General features: G+C 41.0%; 1 protein-coding gene across 2 annotated transcripts in view; it reads left to right on the forward strand.

Moving 5' to 3' along the window:
• Nucleotides 1–6,473: 6,473 nt before the first annotated feature.
• Nucleotides 6,474–22,727, forward strand: part of emc2 (ER membrane protein complex subunit 2) — a 29,406-nt gene continuing 13,152 nt past the window's right edge. For both annotated transcript variants that reach the window (XM_038712093.1, XM_038712094.1), the window contains exons 1-7: nt 6,474–6,557; nt 7,360–7,473; nt 11,129–11,193; nt 13,290–13,375; nt 15,193–15,250; nt 20,609–20,694; nt 20,958–21,017. In XM_038712093.1, the coding sequence (XP_038568021.1) occupies nt 6,518–6,557; nt 7,360–7,473; nt 11,129–11,193; nt 13,290–13,375; nt 15,193–15,250; nt 20,609–20,694; nt 20,958–21,017 (509 nt within the window). In that variant the 5' untranslated portion in view covers nt 6,474–6,517. The remainder of the gene's footprint in view (nt 6,558–7,359; nt 7,474–11,128; nt 11,194–13,289; nt 13,376–15,192; nt 15,251–20,608; nt 20,695–20,957; nt 21,018–22,727) is intronic.

Genomic DNA, 22,727 nt, shown 5'->3' on the forward strand with positions numbered 1-22,727 from the left:
TCCTCTTTGATAAAGCTTATAGTTAGGGCTGGCTCAGGTGAGCCCTGAACCATCCCTTAGTCATGCTGCTATAGCTCGACTTCTTCCTTTTCCTGTAGTCTTGTGCTTTCTCATCCCTCTCCTCTCTCCTCCTATCTATTCCTGCAGGTGTTTCTGGCTCTGGAGCTGTGGAGTCTGGATCTGTGGCTGCGGGTCACCTGCTGCCCCCGTGTTCCTGCTCGACACCCTCTGCTACAACAACTATTGTTACTAGTCCTATTATTATTATTGTTATTATATCATTAACACTACGATTATTATCATTAACACTACTATAAATATCTGTACCATCATTCATTCAATCTATAGCAACATTACCTTTACTGTCTGTACCTCTGTTTGTATATTGTGAAATCTGCCTCCCTCCCCTCTCTCTCTCCTTCCATCTCTCTGTTCCTCTCTTGCCCTCTCTCTCTCTCACCCCCAACCGGTTGAGGCAGATGGCTGCCTACCCTGAGCCATGGTTTTGCTCGAGGTTTCTGCCCCTTAAAAGGAAGTTTTTTCTTGCCTCTGTTGCCTAGTGCTTTCTCTTGGTGGGAACTGTTGGACTTCTGTAAATATCATCACAGAGTACGGTCTAGACCTGCTCTTTTATGAAAAGTGCTATCTGAGATAACTGTTGTTGTGATTTGTTGCTATATAAATAAAATTGAATTGAACTGAAAAATGTAATAAATATTATTTGCTTTCTTGGTGAGAGTTAGGCCCCATCCACACTACTGCATTTTTGTGCTACGTTTCCACCTCTCGACTAAAACGGCGAAAATGAAGACCTAAAACTGCGAAGTTTGAAAACGCTGCCGATCCCGTTTTCATTTAAAAATTCCGGGGTAGCGTTTTAATGTGGATGGGCAAAAATGGAGGACTTTAGAAATGATGACGCAGATGCTCACGCTCGGCTCTCTGATTGGGTCTTATAACGTGCCCGGTGTACATATATTGCCACTCAACGTGTGTTTTAAGTCGTTTTAATGGAGCTAGCAGAAGGTGCACTTAGCTTAGGTTAAAAACTGGAAACAAGGGAAAACAGCTAATGTCATTTTTACACTCCATCCATCCATCATCAACCGCTTATCCTGCGTACAGGGTTGTGGGGGGCTGGAGCCAATCCCAGCTGGCATTGGGCAAAAGGCGGGGCACACCCTGGACAGGTTGCCAGTCCATCGATTTTATGAGAGGTTATGTACCAGAATAATTTTTGAGCAGTCACGATCAGTGACTTCTCAAAGTCAGCATTTGGTTGTCCGGTGAACAGCAGACCCTCCAGGAAGTCACTGCTCCAGGAAGTCACTGCTCCAGGAGAAATAGTCTGTCCCATAACCTCTTGTAAAACTATCAATTGACATTTTTACACTTTAGCTTTTGTACAAATTAAACAAATGAGCATCAGTTAAATATCACCTGAGCTCCATCTCCTAACTTCCAAATCCCACCCTGTCAGAACTCTCATACTTTTGGATTGAAATATCCACTTTTATATGAAAGTGAATATTTCAAGCCAAACTAATGTTGAATGTAGGCTCCTATTCCTTGATTTTATTAAATAGCTGTGGCCATCACACAGCAGCAGGATCAATTTACAACTTACACACATGGCACAGCAGCAATTTCATTCTTTAAATGTGGCATTTTGATATCACGGTATTATTAACCTAAATGTGTTTCTGCAGAGCAAACAGGTAAACTGTTGCACGCATATTCCAGGTTGATACAGTAAAATCACTGGAAATGATGTGTCTGTGCTCAGGATGAGTCCTGCACTATCAAAGCTGTCAGTACATTTTTATTTTCAGGAAAAGCCCAGATATCATCTCCTCAGGAGAATCACAATATTTCTCTCTTGCATGTAAAGTGGATGATTACAGGAAGTTTTCATTTTTGCTGCTTGAATGCAATAATATATGCAGCAGTGGCATTACTTCAAGCATGGAACTTATCTAAGTAAACTTGAAGGCCACTCTTCTTTGATATTCAAATCTACAAGCACGATCCCGTACTTCCCAGCATGTCAAACTATTCCACTGAGACCAAGGCTATGCAAACGTGAGCCCTACTTCAATTTTGCAGTGGATGCAGATACGGTGGACTTCTCTCTAACGTAACTACTTCTGGGAGATGTTTCTGTAACTTTGTAATCTCCTCCTGCCACAGTGCTTTCTCATTCAACCCAACCAACACAGTAAATACAACTAATGATTTGTTTTCAGCAACTCCCATAGTACCCAGCCAGTCTAGTGAATGAAGAGGTTTGGGCTTAAGGCTTATCAAAGTTTAAACAAAGCACATAAAAGTGGAGTAAATATAAATCATCATCCACCATTTCTGTCTCTGTAAATCAAAGCATGTGTGTGTTTTTGTAGGATGAAGCAGTTGTAGGCAGTGATGTCTTTGACCACACATGATAATCAGGTTCAATACTGGGATGCTTTGTCAGGAACACCAACACATTTCAACTTGCACAACAGTTATCCATCATTCTACGGTGTTTGTCTTGTAGAAAATACTCCTTGGCCTTAATGAGATAAACTTAAAGGACGCTGGAATGATGGGCCAAATATTCCATGAAAACCTCAGCTCTCCAGTTCCCTGAAAGCTTTCTTGGTCAACAAATGAATCCAAGAGAGGGAGAGGAGATGACACTGCCAAAGACACCCACCACTGGCCTCGTTCTAATATCTGTCAAAATATAAATCAATACGTCCTGAAGACAAATGACTCGGCGCTGGATGTTGCAAAGCCAAGCATCCCTGCTCTGAATCCGAATTCCAGCATCCCATATGAATTTCAATGATTCTTTTGTAAACATATTAGATATGCATCACCTCGCTCTGAGTACGTGTCAGGTTATAAATCAGCTGCCCACACTCCTGATTCAGAGCCCAGTGCTGACTTCAGCACTGTCACACTCGATGGCAATGGGATGAAGGTTATCGATCAGGACCAGAAAACAATGCAAACTTCCAGTGAGCACCCAGTGGCACCAAGCATGGCAAAACATATGCACAACACATGTCCGCTAAACAAACAAGGGGGGACTTGCGCTCCCACACATCAGCGATATCACAGAACGCACACAGGGGAGTCGATCAATATTTGACCCCTCTAATCCTTCCCCAGCAAGCTCTGCTCCCATGCTCGCTCCTCTCGTTCTGCATAACTTCACTTTTCCTCTGCAATTTTCTTTGAAAACATGACATTACAGAGAACATGGCACTATCTCCAAATTTGTGGTCATGAACATTCTTACCAGAAAAGAAAAGTGAAACCTGATAACTCCAGATTATGCTGTTTTAGTTACAGGCTTCGACTGCACGGGGAATGAGATTTGAATATTCCTCTTTCTGTGGATTTCACATTTCTGTGATAATTGTTATTGTGTGTGTTTATGTAGATAAGTGGGGGCCTCTGAATAAAACCACTGTTGAAATAATGGAAAGAAAGTAAGACCAGTGGACAATAGCCATGACTTCTATGAATGTGAAACCTCAACCTAGACCCCTTGAGAGGTAGTAGAAGTGCTTTATGTTTCGAGCTGGAACCATTCAAAAAATGCTGCTGCAATTCTTTACCAGCTGCAGCAAATTAGGATGAAGGTGATGTGATTCTTGGACATGACAGAGAATGCTTGGAGGTGTCAAAATTGTCACGTTCCTGCCAAATACTCTCTTGGAGATCAAACTTTCTCTTTAAGTGGACACAGGGGTTATGTAAGATTAGGCTCAAATGTCCTCCAATATGTTAGAAATTCCAGCCCATGAATGTGTTCATGTGTGTTTTTCTAATTCTAAATTACCATTACTCCTCGTGACGAACGTGGCCATCACCAACAGCCCGTGGTGAAGTCCTATGGAGGTAATGTCATGCATGGTGATGTTAAATCCTTGTTCAAATGGAATGAGGAAGGACGACTGGCTATTATAACCAATCTAGCAACACATAACATACTCCATGTGGTAATACTCCAATCCACAATAAGCAATCGCGCTACTACATGAGGTGTCAGGGGAGTAATACATCCTAAGCTTTGTACTGTGTGAGTTACATCAATTACCAGCGTGGTGCTGCTCTGACATGGGGCTGAATATTGTCCTTGGCACCGAAGCCAAGAGAGAGAGAAGAGCAGGAGAGTGAGGAAGCCTAATTGTGATGTGCCATAATTTCCCTCTCAGAGCCTCTCACTCAGGATATGGGTGAGGTCAAAGGTGCAATAGAGAGAGTCCATCAGAGGCAAAGCGTGCTGAAGTCATCTGTACAGAGTTATTCGTGGTGTGGTGAAAGCAACTTGGTCAGACAGGGGACCTAATCAGATTTCAAAGTAAACACGGTGCCGTAGGCTCCACAAGGCTGAGTCCAAACATTGTTGCTAATTGCATCTGTCTTCATTTTCCGCAACTCACTATGCAACACCGACGAAAAAGAAATCTAGATGGAACAGGAATTATTTGAAAACCACAAAGAGCACCTCAACCTCACCTCAATTTTTAGTCCATAACTTTTCATTTTAGAGATTGCCAGCTCTGATTGCTTCTGTCAGAAATCAAAATATAATGCCTGTGAAGTGTTTCTACTGGAATATTTCTTCTTTTTTTTTTACATGGAGACTGAAAAGGAAAATATATATATGCTTGTCCAGTGTGACATATGTGGGGGCTTCCAGAGCATGGAAACCTACGTAAGCACCAGTCAAGTAGTACAATTTGGGTTTTCAGATGGCTGCAATTGATCTCCCATATTGTGACATGTCTGTGCAAGACAGCGGCTCCAAGTTAAACAGGCGCCTTATGTCAAGAGGCTTTTTTCACCACCACCACATCCAGCTGCATCTCAAAGTTATAGACAGCTTGTTCACAGAGCACTTTTACCATCATGTCCCAAAATCCCGAGAGTCACGCCCGCTGAATGGTGTTTATTGCAGGTCACTGTTAGGGCCCTGGCCTTCAGTGGCACCTTGGCAGAAAGGGGAAAGCCCTCTACCCCAAAGGACAGTGTATGATTGTATTAATGTGGTTTCTTTGGTATTTTGTGTTCCAGCAAAAATCCAACCACATATCAACTGACTGCCATGTGCAGACTTGAAAATTACAAGTGCACAGATCGCCAAAGCTGAGCGTAACTTAAACTGTACACAGTGTTATTATTTGTTTCCCTGACAGAGATGATGACATTTCATCATTCCCTTGTGCACTTGCCCATTGCTGATGATGCTAGGCTATTTTACAATATCAGTGTCCTTTAAAAACAGCCTCTCCTTGTTGCCCTTTACAATAGAACATTGACAAAGTATGCATAACAGTAGGTTATGTGCAGTGAGCAGCACTGGATATGACATCAGATCTCTGAAATGTCTCTGTAAGCAAGTTTTTGCTCAGCCCACATCAACAAGTGTGTAATGTGGTAAGAGAGAAGTGTGTAAGCAAGCATACACAGGGAGGGGATGAGATTCACAAAGGCTCCTGAGGGAAATCAGGATAAAATGGTAGATGTGCTTGGAAAGCACATTTTATATTTTCGGAGAAAACTGATTCTAGACTCAGCTGCCTGTCCTACCCAATACTTAGAAGGGGAATTAAATAAAAATGGAAGTGGAGCATGAGAACGACATCATCTGGATTGTAAATGTCTGCTTTATCTTGCTAACCATCATGCTGCTGAGGGCTGAGCAGTGCAATGTGTATGCAAATGTAGGTTTATATTTACATTTACATTTACTCATTTGGCAGACACTTATCCAAAGCGACTTACATTTAAGGAACAACATATAAACATCAATCGAGCATCAATACAGTAAGAGATCTACAAATGACAATAGATACTAGTAAGGGCAGCAATACTAGTAAAAGCAATTGGTGCATATGGCATCAATGGGATAAATACCCTGGGAAAGAAGGAAGAGTTAATGAACAGTGCAATCAATACAAGAGAATTGTGAGGAGACAGAAGCAGAACAGCACACAAAGTGCATGTTAGAGGTAAGGGGTTAGAGGTGTTATAAGAGTAAGTGTTCTCCAAAGAGATGAGTTTTCAAGAGCTTCTTGAAGTTAGAGCGGGACGCCCCTGCTCTGATGGCATGGGGTAGCTTGTTCCACCATTGTGGTGTTACAGATGAGAACAGTATTATAGTATAGCACTAGAAACACATTAGCCCTGTGCATGAGCTAGAACATGTGCAATTGCTGTGCAACTTGAATGGATATGAACAAAACAAAGTGATTCTGTTGACATTTGCTTTTTAAATAAATCTTATCACATATCATAACATTTGTAGAACGAGACACCATGTTTATCAGTACTAATAAGTATTTAATAATTATTAGTACTGATAAATAGTACTGAATAATTATTCAATAATTATTAATCGTGTAATAATCATTACATGATTAAAACAATTATTATTATTATTATTTTTATTATTGTTACACACGCCCACAGTTGACAAGTCCATGACGTAGGCACTGCGTTTGTTGTCAAAAGAGAAAAGATGGCGTCGGTAGCAGAAATGTACGATGTGGGTTGGGAAGGTAAGACAAAAGATAAAGTAGATTCTCCTCAAGTGTTATTTAGACATGTTTTTATATTTTTGAAGGCATTCTGTGTTTTCTTGGTGTACTTCATGTGGGAGAGCATGGGGACAGTCCTCGCTGTCCCAGACTGAAATACGAGCTAACAAGTCAGCGTGTAGAGCTGTTAGCTAATGCTAGTTAGCATGGTTAGCTAACTAATCGGTATCAACCATACAGTAACGTTAACTTGCATTAATACCAACTCACTAGCCGTCATTTGAAACTTAGTTGTTGACGGTGCTAGTGTCGCGTTTAATGTTAAGTAGTAAGAGATGTCTGTTTCCTGATAACCAGCTAACGGCTGTTGCATGTTAGCCAGTCATGGCTAGACAACCATGGCTTCGGTCAACGTCAGCTTATTTATAGCGACTTCGGACTAGATGTCTTATTCTCCAATGTACACATAATACAGTAATTATGCAGTAATGCTAATAATATTAGTGCCGTTGTGTATTTGCCAGTGTACTACTTGCACAAACATAATCATAGAAGTTGTATGTTACTTCTTTCTCTGATAATCCGATAATCTGACCTGAATGTATTCATTGACACTTATGGGCTGTCTAAATAGCCCTGTTAACTGTCCCATCGCACACGTCAAATTGGGTGACAGAAGATTACTGAAAATCTTATTACACATAAATATAATTGTCCTGTATTTCACACTCTCAGTTTAAGCACCAGGCTTGACACATTATGTTGGAAACTGTTGTTGATACAGATCAGGGCTGTCCTTATGGTTTAACAACTTTGTCCACAGAGATGAGAGACAAGCTGCGGAAATGGAGAGAAGATAACTGCAGAAACAGTGAACAAATTGTGGATGTTGGTGAAGAGCTCATTAGTGAACATGCATCTAAACTGGGAGATGACAGTAAGTGTGTCAAGACTAAATAAATCAGTACATAATTTTGGATTATTCCAGAGAATGTTTTTAGCAATCAAACACACAAAGGCGTTTCCCAGCGTAGACTATGGGGTGTAACGTTTCAGATGGACATTTAGAAATTAGATCAGACAAGTTGAGAATGCACTGGCGACCTGTCCAGGGTGTGCCCCGCCTTTCACCCAATATCAGCTGGGATTGGCTTCAGCCCCCCCGCAACGCTGTACGCAGGATAAGCGGTTGACGATGGAAGTTGAGAATGCCCCTTCATAAGTTGAGACAATTGTGTTTTTTAATGACAAACTCGGTTTAGTGGGGAAACACACTAGTGTTTTGGTAATAACACAACAGATACCTTGTCACCATTTCCTTGTGGCAGCTCCTCCATCATAATTTAGAAAAAAGGGGATGAGTATAGCCTGCAGGACTGTTCAAAGTTAAAAAATAAAAATAAAAATAAGGATGAGGACCTTCGGCTTTGTAGCACTGAAAACCATTGAATGTCCCTCTGTAAAAACAATAGTCAAATGTTATTGATTGTGGGCTCATCTGTACTTCTGTGTGATGTATGATTGATCTAAGTGGGTGATTTTCTGCTGGCTAGATTTCTTTCTCTCTTTTGTGGTATATATTTTTCTTCTGGATAAATTTCTGAACAGGATCTTAGGTTTCCTGTGATGTGGGAAACACAGATAGACGCTGTCATGAAAAGCCAGAAATACAACGAAGGTTAAATACTTAACTTGGAAAAACTTAGAGAAGCATGAATGGAAACAAGTTAAGGCTAATGTTTTCACATCTTTTGGTTGGTGATCTAAATGATGAGTAGGCAATAATATAATATATTATCAATAAAAGCAGAAAACAACTTTACAGGCATACCGTAAGCAGGGATACAGTTAACAAAATAGTAACTGTAGTGCTGTGAAATGTTTAATGGTAAACATAGTCTGTTGGTTAGTAGCGCACAAAGTATAGTATGCTGTTGATTTCTTAAAATTTTATTTTTGAAACAGTGCTGACTTTTACCTACCATAAACATATTAAAGGTCATGGTTTCCTTTATAACAGTACAGTCTTGCTGTATAACCCCGTAAAACTCTTTCTTTTCCTTAGTCATTATGATTCATACAGTCCTCAAAAGAGGCGGATAAACACTTAACAGGCCATGGTTTTATTGAAACCAGCTCTTAAATTGGCTGTGAAATGAGATGGCAATTATCAAAACAAGAGCTGGAATCATTAAAGTCAAGAAAAGCTTGAGGCATTTGTTTGTTTTGGCACAACCTGACAGTTTTTGGGTGGAGTTGGGATTTTATTATTTATTTTCAATTAACAGGGGGTGTTCATTTGGTTGAACATGTCCAGTTTACTTGTCAAAGCTGTCCGTCTAACATGTTGTATTAATTCCATTAATTGGCTTCTGTAGCCAGGCTATTAGTCAGTATGTTATAATGTTACAGTTGACTGAATAAAAAAAACATTTTTTTTTTTTAATGTAACCACCAAGTGAAACATGTTAAAGTGTGTAACATGAAGACTTAACAGCCATTCTTTAGGTAGGACTCTGATACTGCAACACTTGTGTTTGTGAAGAGAGACAATGACAGGATAAAGTCGCTAACCTGCCTGTCAGCTCGCACTGGTCTGATTCAGTGGATCTAATGTTACCATTAAGGCTCGAATATGTGTGCCCTCCAAATTTAGGTGTGGCTAGCTTAATCGCCTTCTCCCACATGAGTGACAGAAACACTCAAAGCAGGTCAGACCGTTCGTTGTCAGTTGAAGTCAGCCACAGGTGGTGTGGATGTGCTAGGAGACAATTCAGCAGAACAGTGTGTGCAAACGGCGATTTGTGCATATTTCTCAGACACTTTAAAACGCTTTCACACTGCTGACATGTCAACGTAATTGTTGTAACTTTTTTTTAATTTAGATTAATTTCAGTGGCTGAACATTCGGTGCATCCCTACTTGTTTACAAATAGGGACACCTATAGACCTTGAAACTTTTTCAAGGTTTCATTTACTTCCATTGGTGCAGAATGACTAAAGAAGGTAACGACAAAGTTTAGGTCAGCAAAACTGAGAAATAATGAAAATTTCGGCGATATACAATTTTAAGGTATCAAGTTATGAGTTAACAACTTCATGTTCTGATTCTGAACTGAACTAGCATACTTATACAGTATATGGACAAAAGTACTGGGACACCTACACATTACATTTATGACATCCCATTCTAAATCCATAGGCATCAATATGGAGTTGCCCCCCCCTTTCTACAGGATTTTGGAGTTTGTCTGTGGGAACTGTTTCCCTTTCATCCAGAAGAACATTTGTGAGGTCAGACACTGATGTTGGATGAGAGGGCGTGTCTCGCAATCTCCGTTCTAGTTTATCCCAAAGGTGTTGGATAGGATTAGGTCAGGGCTTTGGCGGACCAGTCAAGTTCCTCCACACCAAACTGGGAAAACCATTTCTTTATGGAGCTGCGTTTGTGCCAGGGGGCACTGTCATAATGAATGAGGAAAAGGCCAAACACAGACTGTTGGAAGAACTACTGACTAATATTGTATGCTTTAGCATTAAGATTTCCCTTAACAAAGCACAAACCACAGCATGAAAAAACAGCCCCTCCCCCCAAAAGTATTGGGACAGGGGTATCCCAGTACTAGTAGTAGTGTCAGGGTATTTAGCACCTTTATGTAAACACTAATGGTTTCACATCTCTCACTGATCAGATTAATTTTTTTATTGTGTTTATGTTGAAACTGATATATACATATTGTTTAATTTTTAGTTAAAGAGACACATTATGTTGTGAACCCAACCACATTTAGCTGTTGAAACTTGTTCTGGCATGGGAACCACAGTAACTGTTAACACCGTCACACTGCCCAGAGTGAGGGATGAGAAACAGCATGGCATGTACTGAAATGTTAGTTCAGCACAAAAGTATTAACAGGGTTTTTAACAATGTTAGCAATGTACTTTCTCCCCTGCTTTTTCTGTGCATTGGTTATACTCATAGACTGTATATATAAAGGTTATACTACTACAAGGTGTGAGGAAGACATCCAAGAATGAGTGAAATGTAGCATCATTTTCAGAAGGTTCAACTACCAAACTTAAGAACTTGTTTTCCTTGATAATGTTAAACCTAATTTTCTCAGATTTAACATTATTACTGAAATTGAATTAGTAATTTATTACCAACTTGCTGTGGGGAAATGAATAACATGACTGTAAAGCTTCACACAGGGGCGTTTACTTGAAATGTTCCTGCATTTATGCTGATTATTATTAGTATTATTACTGAAGTGCTTTCCAAGTTCTAAATTAGTGTATGGTTTTTTAACTAGCAACATTACCTTCAGTGTATTCCATACAAAAAATCATAATTAATTACATATTAAATGAAATGGGAACATTCATTGAATGAAGTCGTAAGCTGTTGATACACATCATGGAAGCTTATTTGTGTGAGTAAGAAAACATGATGTGCAGCTGTTGGGGACACACTCTAATTTGGGACGTTGAGTGTACATTTTAATATATCATTATTTTTTTCAAGTTACACCAGACAGTTGAATGGAAAGGGTGTTAACACAGTCGTCTTTGTCTGTTTCTCTTCTGCCCAGTATGGATTATTTATGAACAGGTGATGATTGCAGCGCTGGACTGCAGTCGGGATGACTTGGCTCTGGTAAGTTTTTACCGTTCTTCCTCACACACCCAGTTTCAAAAGCCATCGTTTTGCTCTCTCACAGCCATTCCTACTTTGCAGCAACCCCCTCTGCCAAATGTGAAAATCTGATTTTGAATTTGGCTAAATGGTATTACTCTGTCTGTACTTTGGAAAAACAATTTGCTGAGAGTTGGAATTGGAGGGTGTAGCAAATGAGTGGAGAAGCATGCTTCAAGTGTTAGCTGAACTTGGCCATTGTTCATGAAAGTTAAACTGCTTTTTCCCTCAGGATTTATTCGCCATCCTAAAGCTTAATGTGATGTTTCTAAGTTCTTGTTGAAACCTTCATAGCTCTAAAAATGGTCAGATCTGCATGGAATAAGAAAAGAAAAGAGATCATGGTAATTGAAATGGTATTGGTAATCACCAATTGGTATGGATGAAACGACCCTCCTGGCAAAAAGACTGACTCATTCAGTACAGCAGAGGCAGAACTCAGTCACTGGAATTAGTTGGCTATTCTTTTAGCCCCCTACTGCCAGTGTTTTGAAAAAGGCAGAAGGGCCAGACTTCAGCTTGTGGATAGCGCAAACAATTCAGGTTACACTACAGACTTTTTCATCTCATTCAGGATCATGCTGATCGTGATTATAAGCATTCCTAACCTCTTTCATTACTGTGTGAATGCACACATTCAAGGAAGTGGCAGAAAGCATCCTCCTCACTCTTTTTATAGTAGCATGTGTGGTTAAACTACAGAGCTAACAGCAGATTTTCACATCTAAGGCTGTGAAAATGACCTTTTCAGTCTGTTGAAATAAAGGCAAAATATGACATTTTGGAGACAGGTGGTTTGTACAGTGGGGAGAAGAAGTATTTGATACACTGCTGTTTGTGCAGGTTTTCCTACTTACAAAGCATGTAGAGGTCTGTAATTTTTATCATAGGTACACTTAAACTGTGAGAGACGGAATCAAAAACAAAAATCCAGAATATCACATTGTATGATTTTTAAATAATTTGCATTTCATTACATAAATGATACATAAAAGCAGTATTAATATTTAATAATATATTTGGTACAGAAACCTTTGTTTGCAATTACAGAGATCATACGTTTACTGTAGTTTTTGACCAGGTTTGCACACAGGGATTTTGGCCCACTCCTCCATACACCTATTCCAGGTCGTTCAGGTTTCGGGGCTCTCGCTGGACGGGCCTGGACATGCGCTGGCTTGAGCAGGGGGACCTTGCGTGTGCTGCAGGATTTTAATCCATGATAGCGTAGTGTGTTACTAATGGTTTTCTTTGAGACTGTGGTCCCAGCTCTCTTCAGGTCATTGACCAGGTCCTGCCATGTAGTTCTGGGCTGATCCCTCACCTACCTCATGATCATTGATGCGAGGTGAGATCTTGCATGGAGCCCCAGACCGAGGGAGATTGACTGTCATCTTAAACTTCTTCCATTTTCTAATAATTGCGCCAACAGTTGTTGCCCTCTCACCAAGCTGCTTGCCTATTGTCCTATAGCCCATCCCAGCCATGTGCAGGTCTACAGTTTTATCCCTGATGTCCTTACACAGCTCTCTGGTCTTGGCCATTGTGGAGAGGTTGGAGTCTGTTTGATTGAGTGTGTGGACAGGTGTCTTTTTATACAGGTAACGAGTTCAAACAGGTGCAGTTAATACAGGTAATGAGTGGAGGAGGAACAGGAGGGCTTCTTAAAGGAGAACTAACAGGTCTGTGAGAGCCGGAATTCTTACTGGTTGGTAGGTGATCAAATACTTATGTCATGCAATGAAATGCAAAATAATTATTTAAAAATCATACAATGTGATTTTCTGGATTTTTGTTTTAGATTCCATCTCTCACAGTTGTACCTATGATAAATATTACAGACCCCTACGTGCTTTTTGAATTTCCCTCGGGATAAATAAAGTCTATCTATCTATAAAGTAGGAAAACCTGCAAAATCAGCAGTGTATCAAATACTTGTTCTCCCCACTGTATCTGTAGAGGTATGTGTGTGCGAGCAAGAGTGTAACAAAGTTGGGTTACGGCCAACTATAATTGGTCTCTCTCTCTCTCTCTCTCCTCTGCCCACATCCTTGCAGACCTGTCTACAGGAACTGAGGAAGCAGTTTCCAGATAGCCACAGAGTGAAGCGATTATCGGGCATGAGGCTGGAAGCTCTGGAAAGGTAAGCATTGGGCACCGAATGCTCCAGAAACAGAGGAGGCAAAACAAGCGCAGCCTCACTGTTCTGTATGGTGCTTTGGGTGGCTTGGGGGCGAGAAACTGTTAGCAGATCCTAAGTGGTACAGTGGTCTGGGTGTGTGTAAGTATAGTATGTGTGTGGGGTAGGTTGTGTTTATGTTGGATCACCCAGCATTCCTTTGGAGAAGAGGGGAACGGAGAGAGGAAAGGTTCAGCACTGGGTAGTCCTGTGGCCCTTTTAGCCTGAGTTAGGGATTCCCGGGAAGGAAGTGGTCGGATCCCACTGTTATTCTGGGGGTCCCTCAATCTTTTCTGGTTTCTATTCCTCCCATTATTTCCTACTTTTGTTACCCTTCTTCTTTCTCTTTGCCCTCCCTATTTTCATGCCTTCTCTCCCGCCCTGTTTTGGTACAGAGACCAAAACAGGACGGGATAATGTCTTGGCCCTGTAAATACTGCCATGTCACCGCAATCTCAGCTTCAGTTTTATTTTTGAATCTGCAGTTTCTTTAAAAAGAAAGCAAGCAGAATGGAGAAAGAAAGACAAAACGGGGCTGTGTGAATGTACTGAGCTGAAGTAAAGGCAATTCAATATGTTTACTACCTTGCTAACATTTCCCATCCGGATCACCATTGCTGGTTTATCGGTTATGTCAGAGTTTACGTGATAATTGAGAGTGATTGCTTCGGCACTGTCAGATTAAATACTGTCAGATTAAATAAACGACACACTAGGATCTAATTGGCAGCAGGCAGAGTTACACTTGAATGACACAGCTTGAAACAACAAGGCCATTCCCCTCCACACACACACACACACACACACACACACACACACACACACACACACACACACCACACACACACACACACACACACACACACACACACACACACACACACGGTTCCTAAATAAATATAGCAAATCAAAGTGGCTCGTGAGTGCTCGCCTGGTGCCATCTGAAATCTCCCAAAGTGTGGCTGAGTAATAAAGTGAATGTGAGGGAAGCAGCAGTGCTGGAAGTGGAAGCTTCTCAGTGCTAATGGGAACCAGAGTTGCTTCTGTCTGATGCAGGCTGTGGGCGGGACACTTTCTGATCACTGATCCTCTGCCTTTGGCTGCTTATACCTCAGCGTTGCAGATTGCCCCTAATAGAAAAAAAATCCTACAATCATCCCTCAGTGCCTGATTTGACATGAGTGAAGTGCACACGTCTCCTATCCCCAGATGTCTTTACCGTATGATTTCATATTTACAGCTCCTAAATTTTCCCTTTAAACATATCATGTGGGTTCAGTCCAACAGTTTGAGGCACGCTGTGGTGGATATTGTTGCTTATCGTGTGTGTGGGTGTGTGTACGTGTGTATTGTGATATTATAATGGGCCAAGAGATGGACAACTGAACCAACAACTTAGCTGCGGATCTGGACAGATTTAAAAGCACCAATTTAAATTTGTTTAAAGGTGAATCAAACTGGATACAACCAAATGAAAATTCAATCTTCAAAATAGTGTGCTTTGTTTGTATTGATTTCATGACTCATTGTGAAATGATATACGCCTCGCACAATGTCGGCTGTGTGACCAGCAAACTAAACTTAACTGAGTGTTTATTTCTTCCTTTAGATCACCGCTGATTTCTGTACAGCCTCGCTGTAATCATAGCAACCTGCCACGCTGTATACAGAAACTTGATTACCTTGAACTCTGTTTGATTTCCCCACCACCTAATTTTACCCGACTGGGGACTGGGATTGGTTGAAAAAACAAATCTGTATTCCTTTCTCTCTCTTTGAAGGTACGACGAGGCCAACAAGCACTATGATGCCATTCTCCAAGACGACCCCACCAACACGGTAAGACGGAGAAGCAGGGAAAGAAAGGGGGAAAATCCCTCTGCTTAGCGTTCTACTTTGCTTCATTTGTGCGCTCAGCGTTTTGGAGGGCTTTAAATCTGCCGAGGCACTTTGGTGTTAGCAGTGTTTTGCAAAGTTAAACTCCCCATGGCCTCTCTGACCTCAGCCGCAGTGCCGATCAGCCTATCACCCACACAACTAAAAAGTGTTAAAGGGAAGGGGCTAGGTGGGTTGGGAGGTGATTCATGGTCCTAGTCAGTGGCAGACATGTTTGGTGGAAGTAAACCGTAAATAAAGGTCTAGCCTTTGAAGATGGTGGGGATTTACGGGACTTACAGACCCCCACTCTGAGTGAACAGGGCAGAGCTCCTGTCCCACCTTCTCTATTGCCGTCTTCTGGCTTCGGGTGCACTGTCTTCTGTATTCTATGCCATTAATATAGATGAGCCCTAAATAACCCTTACTTCTCTGAAGCTCTTTCCTTGCTATCTATCTTCTCTTCTCTATTTGCTATTCATCTCTGTAAAATGACTTGCAGAAGCATGTCTAGCCAGTGTTCTGCCAATCCCGCACCAACAACCCAAAGCATAATGTACCTGCTGTTAATTGTTTCCATAAGCACACGTGGCCGTGCAAGAAAATAAATCTTTTAAAGGGTTTTCAAAAGAAACCATGACCTTATTTATTTTGGCTATACCCCTCACCCCAAAGATGTTCAAGTTTCCTGTGCCATGACAGCATATGGATTGCTTTAGATGTATCAAACATTTTCTTCCTGTGCTGCAGACACAGCATAGACATTTGTGTTTTGGATGCCATGCAGAGATACTTCACATTGTCAGTTATCTGCTTTAAACAAATAGAAGCCTTACTGAAAAAGAAAACAATAATCCTTACCTCTTTATCTAGCCACAGCTGCTACCTCACACAGCGTCTCACTCCCACCTTCATTCTGTTGAGACCATCTCTGTTTATTTTACACTTTTGTTGCTTTTGGAAGTTTGCAAGTCAGATTGGCAAGTCAGCCTTTAAAACAAGGGACAGGACTGTTTTCATGGGCAGCTTTCTTCAGTTATATTTCAATTTAAAAGAGTGGTTGGGTCATGGGATATACTTATTTTGAAGGCGAGTGATAGGCTGAATGTCACAACAAAAGGGCGCATGAGTTGTGAAAGCGCATTTGTGCTCAAATATAGTCTGAGAGGGCTGAAGGACAATTAGAATTTGTTTTATATTCTCTTAAAAAATGCTGATGCTGCCTAAAACAAATGCCACAGAACAAACAACTGAAGGATTGCCAACCGACTTAAAGGGTAGCTTTGATATTTTTTGATCTGGATGCTATTTTTACATGTTTTTGTGACTAATAATAATTGGTTAATGGAATGGAATAATGGGGACAATTGTTTATTTAATTTTTTTATAACTGTTAATCCTTGCGGGCAATTGCGCACTGTCAAAGTACATCCACTAAAGTGCTTGTTTTTTTCCACTAACAGGCTTAGATTGTTATTCTAAGTGTCTGACAACATTGTGGAAAGTATCCCTACACAGAGAGAGCATTTATTTTATTCTAGAGAGTAAGATCCTTTTTGTTTAACCAGAAACAGTCGCTATATTGCTCTGTTCAAAGCTACCAGGCTCCATTGGCAAAAACAGTATTTTTACCTTTTTATGGTCTACCACTGCCTCAGTCTATCAGTTAGTGGTGTTATTGTGTGACTTTGGTGACCCTTTTAAAACACCAAAGTCACACAATAACACAAACAAACAAACCGATTGAGGCAGCGGTAGACCGGCAACTTCCATGTTCTGCAAGGTAAACTTTATTTTATTTTTTTTGTCAAGGGAGTGTGGCAGTTTTTAACAGAGTGATAAAGCGACTGTTTTCTGGTTAACAAGCAGGATCTTACTTACTTTTTAAAAAGCTCAATCTCTAGGGATTCTTTTAATAATCCATAATGTTGTCAGACACTCCTAATAACAATCCGAGCCTTTCCTTGGCAAAAATAAGCAAATGAACGTACTTTGACGGCGCGCAACTACCCCAGATATCTTGGCATCTTTTTGCAGTGCTGCTGTTTCGCTGCTGCTGACTGCAACAGGCTTGCTCAATACTGGCACAAAAAATGTCCCCATTAGTCACAGACACAAAAACACGGGAAAATAGGGCCCTTTAATTACAATTTGTAAGGCTCATGGCTTACTCACCTCTGGTGACACTAAAAACACAAATAACAAGCAAAACCATTTGTGTAAGTAGTCTACTTTCCTAATTTATGCTGATCCATGCCATGTCTGACAGATGGTTGCAGTGAATGTGCTGAAGATTTCTTTTTTCAACAGAAGATTGAAGTAAAAACCACAAGTCACGTTATTTTCTTGTAACACTGTCATTTTCATATAAAAATGTGTGTTGCTTCAGTGACTTTTCATTTAAGTAATTGGCGTAATCTGCAACATGCTTCACATGTATCCACTGTTTGGACAATGGGAGTTGTAATTTCAGTGAATTCCAGGGCACCTCCCCGACATGGCACAGATCTTCTGGGGATTCCAGAGACATCCCCGGAAAGGGAATGGTCTGTTTCCTGGTCTCTGTACACTGGATACTGCCACCCTAGCGAGCGTAGGCTGTCAGTCAAACCTGGGGCCGGGAATGGAACAATATAGACAAATAGGTCCTCTGTCCCTTGGATGTTAACCTTAAACCTTTTTCCCACAATCCTTGTCCTAAATGATTTGGGTGGTGCGATGATATGATGAAATTGTTTAGGTCACCTGTCTTAGTAAGGGCGGTCTCCTCCCTATGTGTTCTCCAACATGCTCTTAAGAACCAGGCAGGGGATGGGGCCTGAGAAATGGCGGAAAATTGGCGACCACAAGGAAGACTTGCGAGGCATCCCAGCATGCGAAGCAGAGATTGGAAACTGAGCTGTTGTAATTACAGGCTATGGAATAGATGTGGTACCCATTAACCAAAATTGTTGAATCAACAAAAATTGCTCAAGGTTTTTTTTGCCATGGCGGTGTCCAAAAAATGTTTCAAACTCTTAGCCCTTCCATTGCTTGCTATGTTCCAATACCTACAGCAATGATCTGGCAAAATTCTTGTCTGCGTGCGTAAATGCATTTTCTTCCACCTTTTTATTTCTCCTTGTGAGTATTGTAGATTATGCAGTGCCCACAACATTTGCATACAAGGATGTGCCAAATTTATTATTTTATTTAACATTGAGTTGACCCAGTGATTATATTAATAGTGAATTCCAATGCTCTCATTTCACCCTAATTGTTCAATATAAAAAGCTAGTATTTCTTAAATAAGCCACTCAGGTCAAATAGACGACTCCTGAGGTTGACCCGCAATCATACGCAATTACAGATTCATTGAAGGACAAGAATCAAGAGTCAAGTCTTCTGAAATTTCAAGCCCTAGTACAGAATTTGACCACATAAATGTGAAGTATATTTATGGAAGTTTGACTAAAACCTTATCATATTTGAAAACAGACACTGCTGCTATACAGATCAAATCTTTAACTGCATCATAAAACAATATTTGGCTAAACTTGTCTCACACTATCTCTTCCCTTCTACCCTTTTTCCCCAGTCCAATTTTGAGTACATAAAGTGCTCTAGGTGTGCCATAGTTGTGATGATGTGTCTTATTATAAAATAAGGTTGCGCTAGGTCGTAGCAAAGAGCCAGGGGTGATGTAAATAATCCAGTCCTCACTCCTAAGGTCTCCTCAGAGCGCTAATTAAAAAAGAATCATGACAACAGAGGGATCAGTCCCACTGCCAGGTTTTTCTGGATCATTAGTTAGAGAAAGGAGGAGAGAGAGGAGTGGTTTGGAATTGCGTCTCGTTTAATAAAGTGCTGTGTGACTTTCTGGGCTACCAACTTCCATATGTTGCTTTGAGCCCCAAGTGGTTCTTTATCTGGGAAAGAAGGGGGGTGGGGGGAGCTGGGAGAGAAGAGGGGAAGGTGTGGTAGTGGCAGTGCACAAGTGCAAAAATCCATATTCAACATCACTTCAGTGTTTGTTTAATTTTTCCTGCTTCCCTTTTTTGGATATTGGACGAGGAAAGATCCCACATGCTTGTAATTTAGTAGAGTACAAATTCCTGAATCTCATCGGGTTCTGGATGTAAAGTGGTGAGATCTTTGTTCAGTAGTTGGAGGACACAAAAGAGGAAATAATGAGTTGGCCTTCCACTGTTCCTTGTTGCTTGATAACTTAATAATTTTCTTTCAAATTGCCTTTACCGCCCTACTAAAAATACACCCTTCCACAGATGTAAACGGTGTGTTTGGGAATAAGGTACATTGTGGTGTAGGTAGAAGTCCTGACTGTTGATGTTAGGAGATGTCCAGTGGCCTGCATGGTTGCTTTTATTTTTTTTTTCTCTGAGTGACTCAAATATCGTTTGCCAGTTGAGGCTGCTGTGTCTCTGCAGGTCCCCGTCCCAGCTTGATAAACAAGTGGATTTCTTCTGATGGCAGTGTCAGAAGAGGCCCTAGACATGACTCATATACAGCCCTCAATGGCTTTGGTTATGAGGGCAGAAGAGGAAGCCCCACTCCATCAAGTGCCAGTCCATAAATAAAATAGGCTGTGGCAAGGCAGTGCACTTCTAATGGAGCAGCAGCCTCCTGTTAAGATTTTCACTTACTACCAAAAGGAGGAGGAGGAGGAGGAAGAGGAGGGGCTGGCAGGAGTAAAACATTTGGAAAAGTCGGAGCAGCAGGAGTAATACTTTCTAATTCAGATTGATGAGAATCTAATCCACCTTAAGGTCACTTAAACATCAAAACGAAGTGGAAAGCAATTTTCAGCTGATGTAAGTTGGGCTGGTGCAGCGCTAGATGCGTGCCGTGCCGGCAGGAAGACAGGCGTTGGGGTTTGGGGGAGTGTGCCATTTTCCCCACTTGGTTAGGGGATGACTCACCACTTTATCTCAGCCACTGAGCTCATTCCCGCTCCCAAACATTGACTCATAATGTGTGTCTGTGTGTCCATCCATCTCCTGTTGGACATGTCCACTAACTATCTCCAATTATGTATTGGTTGTATTCAATTAGATTTTTCAGTTTTAATACAAAAAAGCTCTAGTGTCAAAGGTGTCTGCACCTTTTGTGCTTTAATGACTGTTGTTCACCAAAGTGCTGATTCATCTTATAGAAATGATGCCTGTGTCATAGCAAAACTTAGAGCAAGATTGTGGTGCACTGAAAAGACGCTAATGTACACACTTAAACTCGCAACTCTCACACTCACTCATCCTCTCACCCCCTCCTTCAGACAAACACTCGAAGAGCTCAGTTTCTAATCCTGTTTACTCTGCTCTACAGGCAGCAAGGAAGCGCAAGATCTCCATACTGAAGGCCCAGGGGAAGAGCGCTGAAGCCATCAGGGAGCTCAATGAGTATCTGGAGCAGTGAGTGTTTCTACAAGAGGGGAGAGGGTCAGGCACCTCCTCCTCCCCGGCTTTTATTTTAATTAAAAAACGAGTTTGCTTTAAATTTTGCTGGCAGAAAATGACTGCAAACTCTCTCTCCTACAGTGATAGTTGGATAACTGGCATTACTATTATTGTAATGGCTAATACTTACATTTTTACTTTTACTATGTTACAAATGCAGTCCCTGTTTTAAAATTACCTTTATTAATATAGAATTTATTGTCATTTTGTGTTTACAGGTTTGTCGGGGACCAAGAAGCATGGCATGAGTTGTCAGAGCTCTACATCAACGAACACGAGTAAATGCATTTTTTTAACTTTAGTATTTTGCAATTTTTTTTACTCACCCTAAAATATTATTTATTAGCTAGGCTAAAATCCAAGGATGATTTACATTTCACTTCCTAATAGAACATACAGTGACAATTTTGTATTTAGCTCCAAATGTTATTCATCACCATAAACAAAAGTTGGCAAGTGTGCTTTCAAAGTTGCATGAAAATGGTGTTATCAAGCTTGGCAAAGCCACTTTGAAAACAGTCGAGACACCTTTGTGTATTAATGCATCCATTCAGGAGTAGATGTGACAGAAGGGCCACATTTCCTTCGTTGTGTCCTTTTCTGTCTGCCTATTTAATATACAGCTTTGAACCAATAGCTCACATTCTTTGTGGTTATACTGTGTCCCCCATTTGCAGTTAAAACCCAGTTAAACCAATGGAAAATTCAAGCAACAAGTCCACCATCTGTAGTGGGTATACTGAAGCTTGGATTTATACAGTTAGAGGATATAATAGCTCTCTTCATTAAAAGAAGTATATAAGTATCCAGGAGCATTGATTTCAAAACAGCAACTTTGAAAAACAACCAAGACAAGGGAGACTAGTAGATATCTCAGTGAGGTAAAATGACCAGAAAAGGGGGTGCAAAACAGTTCGGTAATGCAGGAAATTAGCAACAATTTCAATGATCTCCTTTTACGTAAGAAATAGTTAGCAAGAAAGAAACATCATTATTTTTCCTCCTATTGTTGGAAAACAATTTGGCAGGTTGGACCAAAACAACCAACATGAATGTGAATATGTCCATCATAGTGGCAAAAAGCCGCTGAACACGGCTGAAGAGCTTGCATTGCAAAATGTGTACTTTCTGAAGAGAACGTTTAAGGTGTACAAAGTTATTTTCCCCCGAGCGCTTCATTAAATGACAGATGTAATGACAGAAAAGTGCCTTAGAAATCTGTTTCCGGTAAGGCAGCCATATGTTGGAGATGTATCTGTCAGTTTAACATCAGACTGATGACTTGATCTCCATAGGGGCCGTTGGATGGCCACAATGGAAGGCAGTGAGATGCCTAACTCAGCCAGTGGTTTGAATGGAGCCCGGTCCATGTTTGTCTCATAAGAGTTGTTTAATAGGATTTCGGTCTTAAGCCCCCCTCTCCTACATATGAGAGCAGACAGACTCCCTGGTCTCCCACTGATATCTCAGTTGCCAGGGAGAATCGCCAGACAGTGTAAGAAAAAAATAATTTTGTTTGTGTCACCTTTTATCCCTCCTTAATTGTATTGGGCTCAGAAGTTACTGAAGCAGTGTCTGTAGCTGGACTGTGTGTGTGTGTGTGTGTGTGTGTGTGTGTGGGCACGCTGACTCTGTGGTTGCTTGGTTGCTCTGGTACGAGGGCAGTGGCAGCAGGAATGTGTAGCACGGTGAGAAGGCTACTTATTGGATATTTCATGCTTTTGTCTAGGAGGCTTTATTGCTGTAGTAGCCAGAGGAAATCCAGGGGTGAGCGGATTATCTCTCAGCTTATCCCAACACTTCTAATATCACGCCATTCACTCCCACAGCCCTTATCTACAGGCGTGTCAATTTCTTTTCTTTGTTTTCTTTATTTTGGGTTACAAACTCCCTGTTTCCCCTCCTCCTCCTCTTCCGGATAGCCCGGCATTATCGCCACTGTTTTCCAGAGGGATAGAGCAGGGGCCAGAGAGACAGAGCACTTGCTG

The sequence above is a fragment of the Micropterus salmoides genome, unplaced genomic scaffold, assembly GCF_014851395.1.
Source record: "Micropterus salmoides isolate LMB-PRFRI ecotype aquatic unplaced genomic scaffold, ASM1485139v1 Ms_hic_scaffold_11, whole genome shotgun sequence".
Lineage (NCBI taxonomy): Eukaryota > Metazoa > Chordata > Actinopteri > Centrarchiformes > Centrarchidae > Micropterus > Micropterus salmoides.